This window comes from Gallinula chloropus (assembly GCF_964237585.1).
Source record: "Gallinula chloropus genome assembly, chromosome: 3".
Classification (NCBI taxonomy): domain Eukaryota; kingdom Metazoa; phylum Chordata; class Aves; order Gruiformes; family Rallidae; genus Gallinula; species Gallinula chloropus.
Window position 1 is genome coordinate 6,899,464 of NC_140087.1, and position 23,265 is coordinate 6,922,728.

Sequence of the window (23,265 nt, forward strand, 5' to 3'; positions counted from 1 at the left end):
TATTGAAGACAGGACTTCCAAGCCTACTCTACTGCTATGTCTACATGTAGGTTTTTGAGTTGGGTTTTTTTTTTATCTTGACCTGCAAATCTCATCTGCTGAGACTCACTGTTTATTAATAGACATCGAAAAAGGCCCATTCAAAATGGGCAGAAAGAGCTCTTCCTAAGAAATGAAGTGAGAGAAGATCATTTTTCATTGCTATCCTCTACACAACCGCAGTACCGAGCTGCAAGCTCTCAGGATGTGTGTAATTCCCCTCTTTGGCTAAAAAGCTACTTGAAAATGATATTGTGCTTCATTTTCCTGACTTTGCTCTCACTTTCTACAGCAGCATATTTCCTCTAACAAAAAGTATTTTTAAAATATCCAGATCTCTCTCCAAATCCTTTTTCCCTCCATGCTAAACAGGATAAGAGTAAGCTGATCAGAGAGTAACACGGTCAGAAATTGTTTAGCTCAGTCTAGCCAATGGGTGTCACAAAACTGACTCATGTTTCTACAGCATTAAATAATGTTACCATATATTTTGAACATAGACACGTAGCTTCCATATGGCCTCCACTGCCATTAGCAGGGAGAGCCAAAAGGACTGTTGGGGTTTAACAGGGCAGGCAGCTAAAATGATGAAACAGCCATTCTGTTACTTCCTCACCACCCACTGGGATGGGGGAAAGACTCAAAAAAAGGTAAAACTCATGGGTTGAGAAAAAGACAGTTTAATAGGACAGAAAAGGAAGAGAATAATAGCAATTGTAGCAGTAGTGATGATGATGATGATGAAAGAAGACACAAAACAAGTGATGCAGAGTACATTTGCTCACCACACCCTGACACCCAGATAAATTCCAAGCCATGTCACTCTCTGGCCAACTCTCTGCAGTTTATACATGTTATATGTTATGGACTATCCCTTCGGCCAGTTTGGGTCAGCTGTCCTGGCTGTGCCCCCTCCCAGCTTCTCGCGCACCTCCTGCAGAAGGCTCATGACTGGCAGGGCCTGGGAAGCTGGAAGTCCTTGACTTGATTGTTAACACTGCTTAGCAACAACTGAGACACCAGTGTGTTATCAACATTGTTCTCATCCTAAATCAAAAACATGGCATTAGACCCACTGCTAGGAAGAAAATGAACTCTCTCCCAGCTGAAACCAGAATAATCATGTAGTTTGTTGAGACAGCAGATCACTTTGTGATTAAATCAATGATCTAACACTCTCAAGTTGTGGGATTGATTTTCAGCATATGAATTTCTTTCATGAATCAAAATTATTTTAGATAACTCTCAGTTTCTTACCCATTTAAAAGAGACAGTGACACTTGGTTAGCACATAAAGCTGGATTTACAGAAGAAAAATGGGAAATAGGGATATATCCTCCTCCAAGGACATGTCAGAGACCCCCTTTGCAAGAAAACTAAGTGTCCTGGTTACAATACCATTTCTGATTTCATCACTGACATGAAAGGCATCTACCAAAGCTTACAGAGTAGTCAAATCAAATAGTTAAATCAGCCCTACAGATGTCAGCACGGCTGCTCTGCTCTGACATCTGGATGTCTATAAATGCTTTCCCAACCAGAAGCATTCAATATGGAACACACACCAATATTTACAAACATTAAAAGATTAGGAAAAATGTAAAAAACATGTCTTCTCTAGACATTATTTAGTACCTGTGGAGAAAATAGCTTACACTAAACTACCATTAATTTTCAGCACACAAAAAGCACATTTTAGGTGCCTGTCAATTTGAAGATAAACATACAGAGCAAAACCTAGACAAATGTAACAAGATAACATGTATAACAAGATTTGCTCAGTCCAGCAAAACCCACATTGATTCTGGGTGAGTGATGTTCCTGGTATTTATCTAGGAGAGGTTCCTTAGGGAACTGGTACTTGAATGCATTCTCCCAGCAAGGCTTAGCAGTGAAGTTAATGGTTTCTGATGGCCAAGGAGGGTCTCCTGCTCCTAGCAGGAGCAGAGGTCTTGGTCCTCAGTCCGCTATGTGCTACTTCCACATGAACCTGCCAGAAAACCATTGGAGCCGTATGGTCTAGCTGACCACACAAAATATATGGTGAAATCATTCTGGCTTTCTGTTATCCACACACAAATTCTTTTACATTAAAAGAGAGTGGAACCCAAAGATGTCTGCAGTGCCTTTTTTTTTAAATATATATAAAATACTTTACAGCAATGCTGCATACAATTGTGGATGAAGTTTAGAGAACTCATTTTTATTCTAGTTTACATGCAGTATTTTTGTTCCAAGTGAATCAAAATTAGGCATTTTGGAAGTAAGCCAAGCATCACAAGATTTCCAAAATAAAGCAGAACACCATAAAGGCATCTAATAAATTAAGATTTTTTTTAAAAAATCTGGAATGAACAATAAAGCTTTTCAAAATTTATTCCCCACTATTTCTTATTATCTCTCCATGCAAAGCTTGTTGTTCATACCTCATTAAACCATTACAGCGGAAACACTACTACTATTTCCATTTGAGAGTCTTGTGCAGTAAAGTCATGCCTGGCTCTGGAGAAAGTTCCTCAGTATGTGGATCATGAATTTAGAAGGGAAAGCAGGAAGAAAGGGCACAGGAGAATCGCTGTATCACTGCTCTGACCAACGGCTATGGAGGGAATTTGCAGACAGGTAGTTCTGACTGACGCAGATGTCCACACACACCTTACCGCTGACACCAGGGCAAAACAATATCCAAAGTGAAAAAAACCAGCCAGATGTGAGCCTGCAGAAAAGCCCACAGGGAGAGAGAGACTTAATGCTTTGCTAAATTTGTTTTTTCACTCAGCTGTCATGATGATGATCACGACCATTATTACAATGGTTATGAAAATGCAAATTCTCTTTTGCAGAGTCCAGTGCTCCAACTTCATTTCTATCTTGCAACAGCAGCCATATGCTGAACCTCTTGGTAGGTAATATGAAGCCCAGCTCCTAGCCTATGGCAACCAGACTGTCCTTTGGAAGTCTTTAAAAGGATGTTTTTTGTTATATGACTAACTGAAAACTTGGGATGGTCATGTAGTCAGTGCTAGAGTATGAAATGGAATAACTACCTTCTCCCCCACTTCCTGTAGAAATTCTCCACATTGTGACAAAATAAAGAAATCAAGTCTATTGATTCAATATGTAAACCTCAGAGAGAAGTGATCTCCTCAGAACCTCACTGATGAAAAAGGACAAAACTGTACGTATCAGGTGGAGTTCACTTAGTACCCATATTTCTGTTGAAACCCTTCATGCTCTCCAGACAGGCAATTCCCACCAACATCTTATTCCAGTCAGTGGGTTTGTGCAGTCAGATGAATCTCTCTGCTTTCCAGACTAATTCAGTTTGCAGCATATGCTGCACAGCCCATCAAAGTTCAGGGCAACAGGGGTTCCTGCACTGACTTACGCCTTTCCCCCCCTGGGAAATTTCACACATGAGTACTTGAGCGGGCTGAGCAAAGGGAGTTACCACCAAATTTCTCTCAGTATCTTTTATGTAGCAACCAGACATTTCCACTTGGTTTGATGAATTGATCAAGAGACTGAGCTGCTTTTCACACTGTTTTCTGTCTTTTCATCCAATATAGTAAATGAAGTTCTCCCTGACCAAGCGCAGAAGTTGCTCTGTGGGATGCACACACTCTCTAGCCAGCAGCAGTACCAGGAAAGGGGAGGGCTCTGAGTGCTGTGAATTCACACCATGCTTTCACTTGCATAGCTGGATATTACAGACATATTACTTTATTAATAGGAATGAGAGGCAGCATCCTAATCATAGCTCATACTGCTCTCTGGCGACTCCCTCAGCCCCGACCCATGAGGATCTGGCCAAATTTGTCTCAGGTCACGACTCTGACTCACTCAAACTATTGCTGGCTATTTTTGTCCTGACCTGTGAGGAAGTTCTTCCTCTGGGATTCAGGGTCTGCCCTACTCTTTATCAGTAGAATTATCTGCTGGTTCAGCCTCAATTACTGCTGTCTGCCTTCAGGGGCAAGAGATAGAGATTCAACTTTTGGCTGATCACTGATCCCAGGTGGGAGTTATGGGCAGAATATTTCCTGGAATACGTAGACATCTTTCCAAAGGGATGACAGAACTAAGCTCTAGGCAGGCGATGATACATCTTTGCCATCAACAGAAGTCAGAGCAGCCACCCACAGTGAAACAGTATTTTGTAAGATCCAAACAGCACCAACAGCAGAAGGGCTGCTGTGAGTTTTCCAGACTCTATTCAAACAGATAAAACTGATTCACCTGAAGCTTTGTATGTCCTGCCAGGTCTCTCAGATCTTTAATCTAGAGATCCCTAAAGAGACCCAAACTACTGAGATAGAGGTTGGTATGCCTTCTCAGCCCTCCAACAGCAGAAACTTGAATCCCAGAGAAGAAGTGTTGGTTCTCTTGCTGAGAAGGGTACCAAGGGGTGCTGGGCAGCAACAATAACTTCTGGGCAGTGAGTCTGTCCACTACCAGCAGGACTGCAATATCCTCACACTTTAATGACCTTCAGCTATTTCTGAGGAAAACTATGAGGATGTAGTCTTAAGTGATGACTTAAGGGCCTACCTTGCCTGCTGAACTCAGATGGGATACAAAATGAAATGTGTGGCTAGTTGTTCCACATCTTTTTTCTTTTCTTTCTTGGCCAGTGGCAGTTACATTAGAAGTTTTTCACTGGATAAAGAAGGCTTGAGCTGCAGGGCTTGTCTCAGCACATCATTGTTGCTCATGCCAGCCAGAACGCAAAGCAAGAAGCATCTGGCTTACTTCAATGACAGTGAAAACCTGACATCAGCCTCTCTGCATTTGGTCAAAACAAAGAAGCCAAAGGAAGTTTTGCTTCCACCATTTCGTGCATGAGAGAAAAGCCATGCTCCCCAATTCCTGCTTCCTGCTTGCATCCTCACTGTGCTCCACCTCAGACGAAACGCTGCCTGTTACTATGGCTAATCAACTCTGGCTTATACTGAATTGCAAATGTGGCACAGAAATTGTGATGTGAAGTAATCATACGACACATTTGCTCTATTTTCCAGTTGAGTCTCAAACACCCTGTACAGGTGCTTGCATGTTTTACAGCAGGTAAAACACAGCAATCCATGCCTTCTGTCTTATAGCAGCATGCTCTTTTCCAGTCTTTGCATGGTATTTGCTGGTGGGCACAGTTTAACTGGTAAGCTTGTGGGGAGAAGGCAAATACTAAGCTCTTTAGATGCTGACATTATCTATGGGTCAAAAAGGACGACGGGGTTAATGGAAAACCATCACCTTCCCAAAATTTGGGAACCTTTGTAGTTTTTCTGGAATTCATTGATGGAATAAAACAAACTTAAGGAGAAAACTGATAGCATTTGGAGAAAATTCTCTGAGGTTGATGCAGGCTGCTGTAAGGCAAACACTGGTTTTGCACAAATCTGCATGATTTCATGCTTCTCAAATGGTATCATTAGAAAAAAATTCATAATAGGCTGTCCTTTCTAAATATGTGCCTGGTAGGGAAAAAATGTCTGTGTGAAATGGCTTATCTTCCTTTCCTGGGTGCCAGGAGAGATTGGAATACTCCTTTCTCTTCTGTTTCCCTTTGTTGCCTCCACCATCAGATGCAGAGAAAAAATGAGCCTGTGTTCAGTACCCCTGCAGTACCAGCAGTCTGTCTAATTAAAAAGTGTAAGGTAGAATGAGTCCTGCAATCTGTTTTAATCTTATCTACATAGGAAAGAGATTTTTATGTGAAGTTAAAACACTTGTATTACACTGCTCTAATTTCCTGTGGGCATCCTAACTGTGGGATAAGGGGGCTTCATTTCTGGTTATTTTAGATCAATCCCTTGGCAAGAGAGTGGTAAAGCCATTATTCTTTTAAATGTTCTTAATACTAAAAGGAAGAGCACAACATAAAGACTTATAAAAATAAAAATTCCTCCTCCCCACTTCTACCTTTCAGTATTCTGTTCTATCAGCTGTCAGTCGCCATGCATCTCTCCAGTTTTGTGTGTAAGCATTTGTATGATACAGAAACAGCTGTCTGCTGTACTTGATTCTGTACTACTGGGGATGATGCTAGTCATGTCTGTTGTGTTCAAAACCCAGGTTACACTAATTGATTCATCTTGGATCTTTTGTTTATGTTTTCCTGCTGAATTTAAGAATGTATTCCTGCAGTGATGCTCTCCCAGAATGGAGTTCTTTTCTCTCAGCCATACAAAGAGGGAGGACTCCTATCCTGAGAAATGAGAGTAGCCAGCTGCAGTTGCCCTTACCACCAGGGACCACATAAAATGCCTGGAAGTAGTGTAGTGTGGCTCTTCCACATTGGGGGTCGCCATGGTCTGGCGTGCTTGCTGCAGGCAACATAAGCCCTGACGCCAGGATCTCTTGGAGCTCTCAAATGAATCAATTCACTTGACAGGTGCATGAGGGAATCAGAACAGAGAGCTTGTCACAAGGCATCGAGTCCAAACCCCATTACTGCATATCCCGTCCCGCAAACACGCCCTGTCCTTCTGCAAGCATTATCAGTGTTTGTGTCCACTCCCCCTAACCTATTTGAAGTCTGTTCTGGAACCTCCCTGCTATGATTGCCCAAAAGTCCCCCTAATTTGTATTCCAAAGTTACACTTTCTTAGCTCTCACCTGTATGTTCTTAAGTCTGCAGCTCACATAATTCTCATTTCCTCCCTGTGAATTTATAGATTAATTTATATATGTTGAGGTACCACAGTCCCACCCAGTCCATCAGAAATCAAAGCTATGCTACATACAGCAAACGTTTTTTGGAACTTTCACATTCTGTATGTCATTAGAGGGTGCACGCTTACCCTGTCAGGGCTCAGAGCAGATAAGAATAAAAGCTCTGGTGGCCTCCTGGTGCTGACCAAAATTCTCCACAGCTCCACAGCTCACAAAGCACTCTCCTGAGATTACAAATTGTCCCATCCTATGGCATTAGCGCTTCTCTGGCAATACTAGAAATACCTAGACTGGCACACTTGGAAACAACTTTGTCACAACCATGCCATAATTCCTCCCATCTGTTGCCACAGACATTACCTCGCACTCTGTGCTTCACAGCATTTCTCAATGTCATCCAGCTCTTGTTGCCTGATTATTCTAATCCTTCTTCTTCCTGATGGTACCAAAACTGTCACTACAGTCACTACATAGGACTGGTCTTCAGACCACCACTGTGGGACCTCCACCTTTCTAGCAAGCTGTTTCTCTCTCAGGGCATTGCCTTGAGCTCTATCCTTCTTAGCGAGTTTCTTACCTAGCTTCCCATCTTTACAGTGCTAATTCTGTACCTTAACAGATAATTTTCTACACTGCACAGTACAAAAGCCTTACAGATTAGATCTACCATTTGACTTCTGTCTACAAAAAATCTGTTAAATTATCAGGTACACATCAAATTTAGGTTGGATGATCTACCTTCTCTGAACCAAGTGGCATTTTATCTAATTTTCCATTTATCTCTGTGTCCCTTATTATTCCTCCTTTGTGTCTACATGTGATTTTAGTGTATTGCCTACTTCATATACAGTTCTTCCAATTGTCAATGCTGTCTTTGAATAGCACAACTATTTCTTCTCTTCATATACAATAAGAACTTTTTGCTGTGTGCTTCACTTTCTCCTTCCTTGCTAAGCTTGGTTTATCATTTGCAGCAACTAGACTTTACTCCTTTTCTTTTTCATCTGCACAGTATAATTTTCTTGTGTGATTATTCTTTATTTCTTGTTTTCACTCTATTTCTAATAATGGTTTTGGTTTGTCTCTTCTTGTAGAGCTCTCTTCTACAAGTTCTCCTCCTGTACTTAAGGTACAAAATGGAAATTACTAAGACAAATCTATTTCCAATCACCTTCAAACCAATTATGAGCCTTTTGAACACCTGGAAGAGCAGATACTCTTGCTTGGTAAACTTAACACATATAGTTGGTGGGAATAACTCCAGAAGTTTACTCTAGTTAATTAAAATAAATTGCTTATCAACACTGCTGATGACATCTATCCCATATCAAGGGTTTGAAAGCTTTTAGTTTATTGGGAAGGGGGAGCTTAGACAAAAAGATGTTTCTGAAGACTTTCTAGCTGTTAATAAAATACCCTACTACTGCTTAAACTGGAAGCATGTAGAAGTGATGCCTTCTGACTGATGTTATGTCTGCCTATTGACATGTTCTTTCATTTTGGTAGGAAATAGAAGGTAATTTGGATGTTTTAACCCTGTGTGTCTGTAGCATTCACTGATCTGGCTAGATCTTCAGTCTAGTTAGCTAATCACAACAGATGAATAAATTAATTACCAATTTTAGATATGCTTCTTCCTGGTGGCTCATGGACCATGTGGATGGTCAGGCACTATTCTTAACACACTTAAATATTCTACTTTATTTTCTGGTCACTTCTGGAAACAATAACTTACTCAATTTCATAAGAAAACTCCAAATGTATAACACAGCTATTACATTTAACCCTTACCATTTGCTTTCAAAGAGGATTCTGTTTACATCGCTGGAGAACTTCCAGCCTTTCTTTCCATATGCTATGGTAGAAATAGCATTCCATTTGAAGAATCATAATTTGAAAATCTTTGTAGGTTTTCAGTAATTAAACCTTATTTAAGCTTCTGAATGCTGCTGCTGCTTTGCTAATTCATGACTTTTTTTGGCTCTCTCCTCTGGGTTTCAAATTGTTGCTGAGGTATGTAACTCAACACATTCATTGTATTCCCTTATCTTCAAAAGTATGCTTGACTTGGGAAATGCTGAGGTTCTCATTTATATTTTTTCCCCACAAATAATTATGAAACTAAGCCTCTTGGTCTTTGTTTTCATACTCACTGAGTATCGGTTAGATAAAGTACATTGTTGGTAACATCCAGCTCTTTTAGTGGGATGTCTTTTGTTTTCTACCTATGCTTTTTCTTGTAGTAAAGAAAAAACCCAATATTTATTACAATATTGTTGCTTTCTGAAGTTCATTCAAGCTGCTTTCTTGTCCTCTGTCGTTCTGCATTTGCATTGCTCTGCTTCCCCAAATTTACTTTTTCAGCCCATGCTCAGAAGTGCCTTTAAAACACATGATTTTGTTGACGGTTTATCATTTAGGAGCTAATTACTTTCAACAACAGAAAGATTTCCATTAATATGTCAGTACTTTCATATTGGGTAGGATTTATAAGCACTTCACCCTTACCTTCCACATGACTCACTACATTTTCCAAAGGAGTATTTATTTCCTTCAGGTTCTGAGAACAACTTCATGATGCACTCTGGGGTATATTTAAGTGATCTCTGAACACCTTTTTCCTTATATTGAAACACAAAACTAATTCAAACAAAATAATGTGAGATGACTTTTGCTTTTCAAGTGCTCAAAGGCCATTGCAATGATACTTGGCATTTTGTACTACTTCAATAATACCCAATTATTAACTCCAAATGAAAACAATTGGTGGATGGAATTCTTATGCTAAATGTAAGGATACCACTGCATGCTCCATCAGTTGCCTCCCTTTGGTTGCTACTGTGACCATGTGTCAAGAGTGTTGAGCCAGTGGTAGAGACAAAGAGACTAGTGGGATCACCTCTTCACACTGCAGACACCAGTGACTTCAAATTGCATACACAATGAAACAGCATCTGAATTACACCACCCCAGTACCCTAATCACTTCTCACTAGTTCCCTAAACGCTGCTCCCCCTCAGCTACCACCGCCAAGAAAGCAGTGAAGACTTGAGGATGATGGATTCAGCATTCTGCAAGGTGTTGGAAATTCAGGACCCATAACAGTGATGTGAATTACTGTCTTCAAGTAGTGAAAATATATTCCTGTTTATTTATCCACGTTCAAGTCATTTCAAACACAATTCTTTGTTCGAGACGTTTAAGAAAGAGTAATTTATAATACCTGAAAGCAACACTTACCATCATCTGTACAGAGAAACATCAATGTTGGAAACTTACAATCCTGTGGTTCCTCTTCATTTTGCAGAATAAAAAATTAGAGGGAACTAATAGGTTCTATGGCAGGACTTACACCCTTTGTTCATTATTTTGTTCGAAAAATAAGAACTTCTCACTATAAAGTAACTAAATCACTTTCCCTGTGCCTGGTAGGTCAGAGAACTTAAGTGGTTCATTGCAAACAAGTCTGACCCTCAATTTAAGTAGATTACACAGGGAGATACACTGTCTCATTTCTTTCTCTAGGGACTGCCTGTGAATAGGGTGATTTTACACATTTGTTTTCTACAGTTAATATTTACATTGTTTTTTCATTTCATGTATTCTTTTGAGTAGTCAATATCCATTAGGCAATTTGCTATCCAATATGACTAAAGGCAGAACTCAAGTCACATAGCACTGCTTTCTTTTTCCCTGACTGGTTGACTGGTCAGTACAAACTACTTCTTTCTTTAGTGTGAAATTGATTCTATTTAGTGATCACATGAGTTTCAATTGGCCTGAAACACCTACTAAACAATGAGAAATCACTCGCATACCTTCTTTTACACACATATCTAAAAAGACTGTAAAAACATCAAATTGAGATGCTCTCTTGAAATTACAAACAAATCTTTTAACGTTTTAGGACTTAAGATATGCAGGAAGATGTGATACTGAGTCATGAAAAGATTTCATTCAAAAGTTACACATGACAAAAGAGGGGAGAAATGGAGAAAGAAAAGAAATATTATGGCCATCTAATCATTGATGCAAAAAAATTCTAAATGTTGAGAACCAAGCACGGGCTAGCAAGGCACAGAACAACACTGTTGTCAGTAAACCCTGTTAACCCAGGCACTCATTAAGCATATTAAGAGATTTAAACTACAAAATTAAGAGAATATAAACCCATGCGAATGTACATCGACTTCTGGCTGTTTCCTTTGCTATGGTTATGAACTAGTTCCTGGCTAGGAAAAGAAACCACTGTTCTGTAATTCAGGAAAAGATAAAATAAAAACCCAAACAACTGAAGCTCTTTCACCAACAGAAATCCTGCACTACCTTCTTTTATAAAACACCTAAAGTTGTTGTTTCTAAAACAAAGTATGCTTGCTGGAAACTCACTGAGTGCAGCTGCCAGGATTATCTTCATGGCAGATACCTGGAAGTCTTAAAAGCTTCTTCATGGGGTTCTGGACTGTCTAATGCAGAACTGAGATTTGTTCTCTGGCTTCCAGAACCCATGAGCTGAGTAACTTGTGTTTTCTTGAGCCTGAGATCTTCCAGTTCTAGGAAAACCTGTCTGAAAACATTAGAAAGTGTGCATGGCTGCAACCTCTTCGATGAACTAGTAAAACAATAGTCAGGGTCTGGGAAATGCCAACTTCCTTGGGAGCATAGTGAAAACAGGATGTTTTCACTTAGCTTTTCTTTTTTGATGATTTGGCATTTCCAACAAAATGTATTTTCCTAGAAAACTCCTAAACAGTTCTGTTGTGAGTAGTCTTTTAATAGAAGACCAAAAAACCCCACCCCAAACCCAACAACCCCCAAGATAAGAGACCTGAAAACAAGGGACAAAATTTGACATTTATGATGAGCTAGTGTCTGAAAAATCATAACTGAAAATGAAGCTTTCTTTGAACTTCTGCAATTCAAATGCCACATCTTTTATACTCTTTTTTGATGGCTCCAAACTGGTGGGTATCCATGTTTCATTATTCATGCTTTGCAAGTAATGAATCTATTGCAAGATAACACTGTGAAAGGAAGAAACCCCCTTTTAGCAACTCAGTACTTTCAGAAAGCTGCCATATATGTGCTGTGCTGTTAAAAATCTACTGTCAGGCTATGCGACATCTCAGTGGGAGTAATTTCATTTTCCAGCCTCATTTTTGTCATTTTACTTCACAGCTTTTTTACGTAGGGCATCCTGCCCCCTCAGCCAAACACTGGGTGGATGTGGCCCTTTCTGTCACAGGAATAGACATTCAAGTGTCACCAAAGACAGACTCCAGTCCTTTCCACCTTAAGGTAGCTCTTCAAATATAGGCACCTAACCCTTTTCTAATGGATTATCATTTGAAGGAGGAAATTAAAATAATAATAACCTCCCCCCCCCAACAATAAATTTAAAGAAATGTGGAACAGAAGCTTTTAAAATGCCACTGAGATGAAAGGCATGCAGACAGCCCAGCGTCATGGGAACAGAGCTGTTGAGAGTGAGTCCTGCTGTAAGGACTCTGAGAAAGAAAGGGAAACATGCACGGAGGTTTCTGCACAGTACTGATGGCATAAAGAATTAGCTAGTAATAAGATTTATCCTAATTATTATCAAAGGCTTGGAAGTCTTCACCAGGAAAAAGGCCCTGTGAGATTCCATTCAAATGGAGAATTTATGGGTCAAGCAGCTTGCATATCCAATTCCATCAGGAAAATGTCCTAAAGTTTATGACTGAGGAAGTAATAATGTAAAAAATAGCTGTTTAGCCTGCACTGCCTGCTCTACTAGAAATAATGAGGCACCACTGACAACACCACTGTCAAAGTTTAAAATATGTAGGTGCCAGTACCCTAACAAGTGCAAGCAAAGAAAATCATCTTACCGACTGCAGCTTATACTTGCAGATAAGTTTAAAAAAAAAAAGGTGAGAACATAATTTGAATTATTTTCTCAGCTTGGTCAGATGATTGGGAAAAGTCTCTCAGGTGTTTATGGAAGGCTGCCAAGTAAAAATCAAACTAACAAACAAACAGTTCTCCCCCAAACCAAATTAACTCTTCTTCCAGCTCCCAAACCACAGACATCATAGTCATCCTTCACTAATAGAACCCAGGACTGTCTGAAGCATATAGAGACACAATAAGGCACCGTCTTTTTCCTCCACAATCATGAAACTGTGGACTTCTTTTAAAGATTATTCCTTGGCTGGCAGACTTCCCTAATTTAGGAAATTGAAATGAAACTCACTGATGCCAGCAGAAAAAAATCTCATAGTGTCTTCAGTGATTTGAATTAGGATGGCAAAGTAGATGCTTTTAATGGTGGCTCCTAGGTCTTCTCCTTTGTTTCTAGTATGGGCCAAATTTTCATCTCAGTGAAGCCTACATAAACCCCCAATTCATGGGCTTTGGTTAGGATCTGCGGTGGTGAAAGTGAAATTGGTAGCTATTGTCCTCAAGTTGTACCCTTTCTTCTGGTTAAAATCCAGTCTTCTCCATAAGCTGTTTCTTGAAGTACTGGGATGGCTGTCATCTGCTCCCTTTCACTGGCAGGAGTCCGTTGTTAGGATTAGCATTGAAAAGTAATTTTTAGAAGCATCAATAAGTATCAGCAAGTGAGGTTTCAGCTAGCACCCAGAATTTCAGATTTCTGGTGCTGAAAGGTTTTGAGTATCATGTATTGGGTTTGCACAGCAAGGTTTTGGTAGCAGGAGGGCTGCAGGTGAGGCTTCTGTGAGAAGCTGCTAGAAGCTTCCCCCATGTCTGACAGAGCCAATGACAGTCAGCTTCAAGACCAACCCACAACTGGCCAAGGCTGAGCTGATCAGTGACAGCGTCCAGGGAGAGAAGTGTGAGAGGAACAACCCTGCAGACCCCCAGGTCAGTGAAGAAGGATGGCGAGATGGCAACTCCAGGCACTGGAGCAGAGATTCCTCTGCAGTCCCTGGTGAAGACCATGGTGAAGCAGGCAGTTCCCCTACAGCCCATGGAGGTTGATGGTAAAGCAGATATCCACCTGCAGCCTGTGGACAACCCCACGCTGGTGTGGGTGGGTGCCCAAAGGAGGCTCCTGGGAAGACCTGCTGCTCATGGAGAGAGGAGCCCATGCTGGAGCAGGTTTTCTGGCAGGACTTGTGACCCCATGGGGGATCCACATTGCAGCAGACTGTTCCTGAAGGTCTGCAGTCCATGGGAGGTACCCATGCTGGAGAAATTCTTTAAGAATTGCAGCCCTGTGGGAAAGGACTCACGTTGGAGAAGTTCATGGAGGACTGTCTCCCATGAGAAGGACCCCATGCTGAAGTAAGGGAAGAGAGTGAGGAGTCCTCTCCACTGAAGAGGAAGTAGCAGCAGAGACAATGTGTGATGAACTGACCGTAACCCCCATTCCCCATCCCCCTGTGCTGCTTGGAGGAGGATGAGGTAGAGAAGATTTGGAACAAATTTAAGCCTGAGAAGAAAGGAGGGGTGAGGGGGAGGTGTTTTCTGATTTAGTTTTATTTCTCATTATCCTAATCTGATTTAAATTGTAATAAATTAAATTAATTTTCCTCAAGTCAAGTCTGTTTTGCCTGTGACGGTAATTGGTGAATGATCTCTCCCTGCCCTTATCTCAACCCATGAGCTTTTCATCATATTTTCTCTCCCCTGTCCAGAACAGAACAGCTTTGGTGGGCACCTGGTCTCCAGCCAGGGTCAACCCCCCACACACGTTTCTCTGTGTAGCCAAGTCCTTTGTCACAGATACTCTCCACAATTCTAAATCAAGACATATGACTTCCTTGATTTATTATGAAATATAAGCATTTTCTTCATTTGGAAATTGCTGTACTATATCCAGAAAGTCTGAATTTTTATAGCTGCATCTTGGATAAAATGCTGAATGAATTTGCCAAGGCAGAATATAATTGATTGTGCTTGGCTTGCTAGGTAATGATATAATATAGCATGACTTGACCTGCTGGTGCAGAACACAATCAGCATGCAGGCTCTAGCCAGTGGAAAACATAACATAAACTGCTTAGATTATTTAGTGAGAACCCAATTTGCTTAGAATGACTACAGCACAACACAGGGCTTGCAAATGAAAAGTATGAACTTTAAAAATTCACATAAAAATGGAGCTAAGGCTGAGACTAAAATACCAAGAAGTAACCAAAAGTAACTGAAGTTATACAAAAGTTCCAACCCTGAGCAGCTGGGAAGCTGACTCTGAAATTCCCAGCACCACTGGTGTCAGTGTGTCTGTGAGAAAGAACGACTATGGCAGGCTCTGACAGGGTGAGGACAGCCTTGTTGTTTGACATTAATTTTCCTCCCCACTATGCCCAGACATCCCTCTCCATGGCATCTGTCATCATTTGTATTGCACCTTCCTGTCTGGTTCCAAAGCTGTTTACCACCATGTCTATATACAGGAAGCATGTGTGAAACCTCACCAGGAAAGGACTCCTGCCTGTGTGGGGTGGGAGAGCCTCTCACATGCTGGCTTTACTACTCCTAGGAACTCTCAAGTTCAGAAACAAATGAGAGCAAAGCTCAAACCAAGATGAGTTTGAAAGACATGAGGTGAAGAGCGACAGAACAAGTTAACATCATCATCTTCTAAGCTTTAGACCCAGATGGCTTTTGTTTCTCAAAAAGGGAGATAATTCAGTTATGCTTAAGAAGAAGGTGAAATGAGAACAGATAATTAGGAAAGTTTTGAACATCAAAATTGTATAAGATATATCAATATGATGTGGATTTCAAAAGAGGGTTGAAGGTCTGGAGTTGTACACTTAGATGCTACGGCACTGGCCAATGTTCAGCCACCAAGGATGCCAGACACGTTTCCTCATCCACTGGGATATTTGGAATCCATTACTGATTGCAGAAGAACCAAAAAGAGCTTTTTTTTTCAGGGATGCAGATAATTTTAAGAATGAAGAACTACAATCTAGTCATCAGTCTCAAACTGAAAGTCAGAAATCATTGTGTTTTAATACAATGACACCTTGATCTATTAACATCTTGAATTACAAGTATATCAGCAGAGCTGTGTCAAGTTAGCACGCTGCACTTTTAGTTTCCACAGGCCTGGGAACTGCTCAATGTGCTACAAAGATACCTGTATATGGGGTAAGAACAGAAATGCAGCTGTTTATAACTCACTGTCCCACATGTTGCAAGTCTGTATTATAAAAAAAAAATGAATTGCTAACGAATCAAAAACCTTCAAACACAATCTTCTCCTCAGTTTGGTTTCAGAGGTTTTAAAGCTCCGTTAAACTAATTTCCTGCATTTTCCATGGATTTTCATAGATTTACTGCTACAGGTGCAATAAACCTGTCTGGTGATAAAAGTAGCAGTGCAGGGAAAAAATCATAACTGTTTCTTGAAAGCCTCATAAAATTATATTCTATAAGGGGCATTAAACCTCTCAGTTGATTCTCATTCAGTGTAAAACCATTTGCTTCCCATTGAAGTGGGGCTGTGCCCATTGGCCAGGGCAGCAATATGCAGAAGGAGCTGTGTATCTGAAGAAGTACAGTTGGGCTGGGAACAAGACAGTTTTTTAGAAGCTAGAAAACAAGCAAGTGTACACAGCCTTAGGGGGGGAATTAGTTTAGATCATGCAATGTTAACAGATTAGACTTCATTATTGAGTGCAAGCTGCACGTTTCATAGATCTTCCTCATATCAAATGATACCTGATGGTAAACCAGAAAGTAAAGGAGGAGGTGATCTTACTGAGCATAAAAGCATGGTAACTAAAGAAGTAACCACATAACTAAGTGAACTTTTAAAGGTAGATGGTGTCTGAATACAGCCTCCCCTTTCAAATATCCTCTGCAATGTCAGTTTGAAGGGTATGGAAGGGGGCTCTGAGAGCTTGGAGGCTGATACTACATTTCAGGCAAAGGCCCTTCCACAAACTCCTGACAAAGATCTTCACTTTACCTGGGAAGAACAAAGGAGAGACACACATGAGTTACAGAGATTGCAGGAGGCATACAGAGCACAAAGGAAAAGCAGTGATGAAAAATGTAAATAAAGACTTAGTACCTATAGGGTAACAGCCTTCCTGGAAATATAGAGAGACAAGGGCATTACACCAGGGACCTTTCTTCCTTCTCTAGTTGAAGAGACTATCACAGGAAGGAGGAAGTCCAACCAGATGAAGTGCAGAGAAGGGCTTGCCCTGCTTAGTGAACTAGTGGCTGAGAAAGGATATGACTGCTCTCTACTGATGTACCAAAGCAGTAAAATGATAAGGAATGATAAGGAGACAAGGATATTTTTCCTGTTAAGGGATACCCTTGGCAGAAAAAGGACTGGACCAAAACCATCCACAAGTGAATTTATACTGGAGAGAAGAAAGTTTGTAACTGTTGGAGTAACTGTTCTGAAATGGTCTCCCAAGGAGACCAGTGAAGGCAAAGAAGCCTAACTAGGCTGAGGTAAGAGTTTGGTAAGAGTTTATGAAGAGGACTGCATGGTACAGTTAACTGTAGGAGAAAGAGGTTTTCAGTTTTCTAGTTAGACGAGTAAGGGGCAGAGGGGACCACCAGCTACTTCAGAGGTGGAGCTCAGCCAGCTTATCAGGAGAGATGACGAGACCTTTCAACCAGAAAACCTCCCAGTTCTGAGTCTTCTCTTCTTCAGCACTTTTTCAGGACAGGTTTTAACGGGAGGCCAAGGTGCCACTGTGGTTGAGACCTGACATGCACTTACTGTAGAAACAGGAGCTGTCAGTGAAATTGCTAATTCTGCCTTCCTGGCTGTTACTGTATCCAACAACTAGACACAGGAAAGAACCAAAACCTTCTTCCACTTGAGAGCCTGAAGTTTAAGGTTTGTGACTGCAAAACTGCTTTTTTTGTTGGGTTTCAGCAATGCTGAGCATAAAGCTGTCCAACCCTTGCTGCCTCTCTGACAGGTTATCAGCTGGGTTTACACCATGACAGGCAGAAGGAACAAGAAACGAAATCACCATGAGACTGTCCTGCAACCTCTAAACTATGTTCTCTTAGTCAATTTTTTGATTCTGTACTTTCTGTCTGCAAAATTCTTAAAGTCACAAGACCAAAATAAAAGGCAACAGCAAAATCCAGTATCTTTTTAGACTCTGAAGCTCTGAACTTTCACTGTCTCATTCAGATTCATTCAGGTACCATTAGTATCACAAAATCTGATTTGAGTTGGTTAGCTACTCAGAATATTAATGCTTTCATCTGGTTAACACTCCTCTAGGACACTATTTTTGCTATCAAGTAACCTGTCTCTTATGAATAAATGATGGTACAAAGCAATTGCCTCCAGCGTCCTGATGATACTTTCATGTGATGGACACTGAGGGGAGGATACTTGTGAACAATGAAGTGCCTTTCCTTGTAATTGGACACCAAATGTGCTCCTGTACAACATGATGTTTTAAATATTAGAGGACCTGAGCTAAAAATCTAACTTAACACAAATCTGCTGCTTAATTTGGCATTTACACTAACAGGCAAGACTTTGGTTTGGCTGACAAAAAAAGGTGTGATTCATGGATGGGTTGTAAATTCAGCATTTTCATGAACAAAACAACCTTGCTCCCAGGCAAAAAAAAATTAAAAATCTATGGGGTTTTTGGAAGAGTCCTTCCCTTCATGCTGCCACTCTGGGTCTGGTCACAGCAGTTAGAAGTTACCTTTGGTAACTAAAATGAAATCAAGGCTACAATAGCAGATGAACAGGTACTCATCTTAAAAAGTGTAACAGGAAGACCACATGAGCTCTTTAAAAAGTAGAAATCATAAAATACAATTGGTTTTGGTGTAAGAAGCTGGGAGTGTAAAAAAAAATCTGTACTTTAACTGTATAGATCTAACAAAGCTTGGAGGCTTCTTCTGTTTCATTGCTCTGCATTGATATTTCTTCAGGCATACTGCTGTTACCCAAAAAACCATCTCTCATTCCCACATACCTTGTAGTGGAAAAGGAATAATCCACAGAAGAGGCTGTACAGGTCAGCTGTGAGTAGGGAGAGGTTGACGGCAGTCGCACTGGTTTTCTTTATGACCACTGGCATAAAGCTGTAGAGGCCAAACATACAGGCACTAAAGCCAACATACAACAAGCCTGTGGAAGAGAAACAAGAGGCAAAGTGACCCTTTTGTAGCCTGCAAAAATGGCTTGTGCTGGGAGGAAGGAGGCTGTGTTTTTATAAAAGAATGAGTAATGCTTTTTTAAAGAAACAAGGACTGAAATTACCAAGATACTGAAATTAAGATACACACACACATAGACTCAGAATATAGTTCTAAATATATAAGAAAACCAGTGAAAACTCTATCAGCAGTGGACATGAGGTCCTTTTTCTGTGGTCTCCATAACAGCGGCGCTGTTGCAAATTGGGGGGTCTTATACTACTAGTGTATAACTCATGTCCAACATAAATTTGGATGAACTGATGCATTCTTAAGGAGCTGAATGTCCCCAACACCAACAGAGTTCAGCCGAGTTGGATGGACCACACAATATTTTCTGGGAATGGACCCAAAAAATTAATGCAAAAATATTTGCAGAGGAGTTAATGAGCCAATGGATGAATGTATGAAGACAGCGTTCACGTGACAGAGGCCCTACTCATATTTTGCCACCAGACTTGACAGATCAATTCACAGTTTTGCACCTCTGTTCATCTACCCCTTTTTTTCTGCCTCCTTTAATAAAGCTTTCTGGAGCTGTGACTCTTTCATGCTACATATTTACAGAGAGCCTCACTCAAATTAGATTGTTAGACACTAATATAATAAAAATAAATTACAGTAAAAATTTAATTTCATTTAAAACCTAAACAATTTACTGGGAAAAAAAATCATTGCTTCAGTTATTACCTGATAAATCCCAACTGATCAATATGAAGTTAAAAAAACAGCAAATACTTCACTCATCTGCTCTCATGCAAATGGTATTAGGCTGCCGTATGCCGCAGAATTCCCAGTTGATATATGCATAAGCCTAAATTTAGACTCACATCAGCTACTCAGAGCATGTTGTTATTGGCTAGAAGTTGCAGCAAATTTGATTGTCAAAGTCACAAAAAGGATTGGGGTGTTGGGAGAGGGGAAGGCAAACCCATTTGATTTGTGTCTGCTTGTGGATCCACAAGTCAGCCGTGATAGTTTGAGCCCCTTCGAAGCATCTGAGCTGAAGGGTACGTTGATCTGAAACAAATCCAGCAGTCACAAAATGTCAGTGTCCATGTATCACTTGTTATGGCACAGAAATTAATCTGAATTTATATTTAGAATTTGGACAATCATGGCAAGAGCTTCTTCTAGTAACAGGTAGTGAATTTTTAAGAATGCACTGTATATGGGCAACAACAGACTCAGCCTCAGGCAGTGAGTCTTGAAAGAGTTGCTTTATGCAAACTCTGCAACTCTTCTGTTGTAGCAGGCAAACGACTGTGTCAAATGGAGTGTAGTTTTGATCAACGAGAAGTTGTTTGCATATATGAGCACTAAGTCAGCTTTTCTTCCAGGCTTAAACCGAGAACAGGTCAGGCACAAAAGCCATTCTGGACCCAAAGCCAGCTTTTTCAAAGTACAGTCTGCAGATCGCCAGGTGGTCCTCCCAGCCCCTGCTAGTCAACCTGCCTTTAATACACATATTCAGGTGCTTTGCTGGGCTGTGTTCCCAACTAACAGTATAACTTTAAGGTACCATCCTAGTGTTCATATTCTATGGCAGGCAACTACGTGCACTTCACAGGCTGCTTTTCCAAAGAGCATTTCAGTTCCAGCAGAAAACTGCTTAAGTTATAGATGTCCCAACAGAGGTGAGTATGAAGTGGCATTTCATTTACATCTTAAAAATACATGTAACACCTACCAGCTGGATGGCATTTAGTGGTGACAGTAAACAAACTGGCTTACAGATAGTGCTTCCTAGAGGGCCAGGTTTAGGACTAGAAATGCATTTTAAGGCTTGGAGCCTCAGCTTCCTTGCCTACCCCCACAGTGCAAAGGGCAGCCTTGGAAATTGCCACTACTGCTGTGGTCCCAGGCGCTGGGACCTGTGTCTAACCAGTTACCAGCACCAACTGCCTGTAGCCAGCATCGGTAGGAAACCATCTGGTAAGTTAGGAGGTGCTTTTGTAATGATCTGCTGATGAGCTTGCCTGTGTTGAGCCCTGAGCAGCTCATTGTTTGTAACTGTCAGCTTTCAGACGTGCACCATCTTTTACACACCAGCTTTAACATAATATGAGTTGTGTCATGACTATGTATTGTTACTGATGATAAAAGGATTCCATTTATCTAAATCAGAGGTCCACATCCCAGGTCCATCGGATTGATGGAAGGAATCCTATCTTGTCTGTCAGCATTCACCATGATGGGCAAGGACACCAGTTTTGCCTAGTTGGGTGTGAATGCCTCATAAATGTCTGAACAGAGCACTTAGGATCCTAGGATCATGGGGTGATTCAGGCTGGAAGGGAGCTCAGAGGTCTCCAGTTCAAACCAGGCTCAGCTGTGAGATCAGACCAAATTGCTCAGTACTTTGCCCATCCTGGTCTTGAAAACCCAGAGGATGGAGACTACAGCATCTGTCTAGGCAACCTGCTCCACTGCCTGCCTGTCCTCAGTGTAAAGATTTTCCTTTTATTGAGTCCAAATCTCTCATTTCAGCTTCTGCCTGTTGTCTCTCACCCTTCTGCATTGTACCACTATGAAGACCTTGGCTCTGTCCTTTCGATAACCTCCCTGTAGGTTATCAAACTCCTTGAAGCCTTCTCTTCTGCAGGCTGAACAAGCCCAAATCCCTCAGCATTTCCCCACTTACGACTAGGCACCTTCACACTGATGGACAGGATCTGTCCCCTGGGACTTCTCTAAAATAGCCCAAGTACCTCCAAGATTAACACATGCCTCAGGAGCTTCTGTTTTAGCTCCTGAACATGCTGGTTGAATTTCACATATTTTAGCCTTCATGTTTTTTGTTTTTAGTCCTTCTTGGAATAAAGACCATTCAGAAATATGCACACCCCCTCCCTGTAATAAAATATGCTTCCTTGGAGATTCAAACTGGCTTTTCTCTTAAATAAAACTGATGTTAGTTTGTTTGTTATTATTTCATCTATCACTCTACAAAAAGTGCCATGGTCTCATATGGAACCACTCAGTCAGAACAGTATAATCATTCTCCTTTCAGGACAACAGTCAGGTTGTCAGCAGGCATTAATACTTAAAACCTTCACGGATTTAAACAGAGCTATACTGATTTATAGTAAGTGTGAGGATGATGTTATGTACAGGGGAATTCCAAAATTAAAACTGGGGGGGGGAGGGGGGAGTCGTGGCACAGCCTGTTTTAAAATTGATAGACATAACAGATTGGCTTTAGATCTTTATATTCCAAAATCATTTACATTTTACATCAGTTGAAAGGTAGCTCATCCATTCTTAATAGCACAATTATGGCAGATGGCAACAGGCCACCTTGAGTTATTTATTAGGTTGCCTGCTGTGACTTTATCACTACCATTCAGAAGGCTGATGATTTAACTCTGCTGGACTGCAGGTTTGAGTCAGTCGCAGTGGATAACTATTCAGGACAAGGCTGTGAACACCCTGACACAGATTTGTCAATCACTACCTGACAACCTTGTATCACTGCCAGTGCAATGGAAAGCACACTGAGTGCAATGGAAGCCAAGGAAGAACACACAGCTGCATATAACTGTCACCATCTCACCCGTGTTCAACTACACTGCGTTTCCAATTCCTGCTCTAGCAAAACAAGTGCATATCATATCTATGATGCTCTAAGACAATCTCCTCATGCATAGGGACTCTTCAGAGTTAGTGAATAACTTTCAGTGAAATTTTAATGGCATCATGAACCACATAAGACTTTATTTTACTAGCACATTTCTCAGCAATACAATTTCTCTGCAACAGAACTCCCATGGAACTATACATGACATTTAAATGGATAGTAGATTAATTCACTATGACCATTGCTAGTTCCATCAGTACCAGATTAATTACGTCCCTGAGCTCCTTATCATGAAGTATAAACAAACACTGATACAATTATGTTAATTATCTCTGATTAAAGAAGGCAAATATACTATGCAGTTGAGTGTATTTCTCCATGGATACTTTAAATTGATTTGTCATTTAGTTTTATAGCTCAACCATCAAATCTCTGAGACTTCTAGATGCAACGTTTTGTGGAAGATGCAGTTTCTTATTAAGGTTTGTGATGATGAGAGGAAATTGTGAACTAAGTTTAAAGGAAAAAAACCAGTGTATCCCATAACTTGTATCCCCTCTTCTCAGAGATTCCCCATATAATCAGTTGCCTTTGCATACTCCCGAGCTGTCATTTCAGTGGTCATTCTGCAACTAGGAAACAAGAAATGTCCAATGGATTGCCAAAGCTCGAATTCCCTGATAAATATATCAGCTCTCTGTTACTAGCAGTCTTTTAATCCTTCTATTGTCACAAAGAGTAAAGTGATTATAGGGACTCTCCTTTCCTAAATGTGGATTTGCTTTTAAAGCAGGTAATTTGTTGGAGTA

General features: G+C 40.7%; 1 protein-coding gene across 1 annotated transcript in view; it reads right to left on the minus strand.

The window, feature by feature from the left end:
* SLC35F1 (solute carrier family 35 member F1) overlaps positions 1-23,265 on the minus strand; it is a gene marked incomplete at both ends in the record, with an annotated part of 232,819 nt that overhangs the window by 3,000 nt on the left and 206,554 nt on the right. The window contains one exon of the mRNA XM_084262311.1: positions 18,654-18,808. Within this exon, the coding sequence (XP_084118437.1) occupies positions 18,654-18,808 (155 nt within the window). The remainder of the gene's footprint in view (positions 1-18,653; positions 18,809-23,265) is intronic.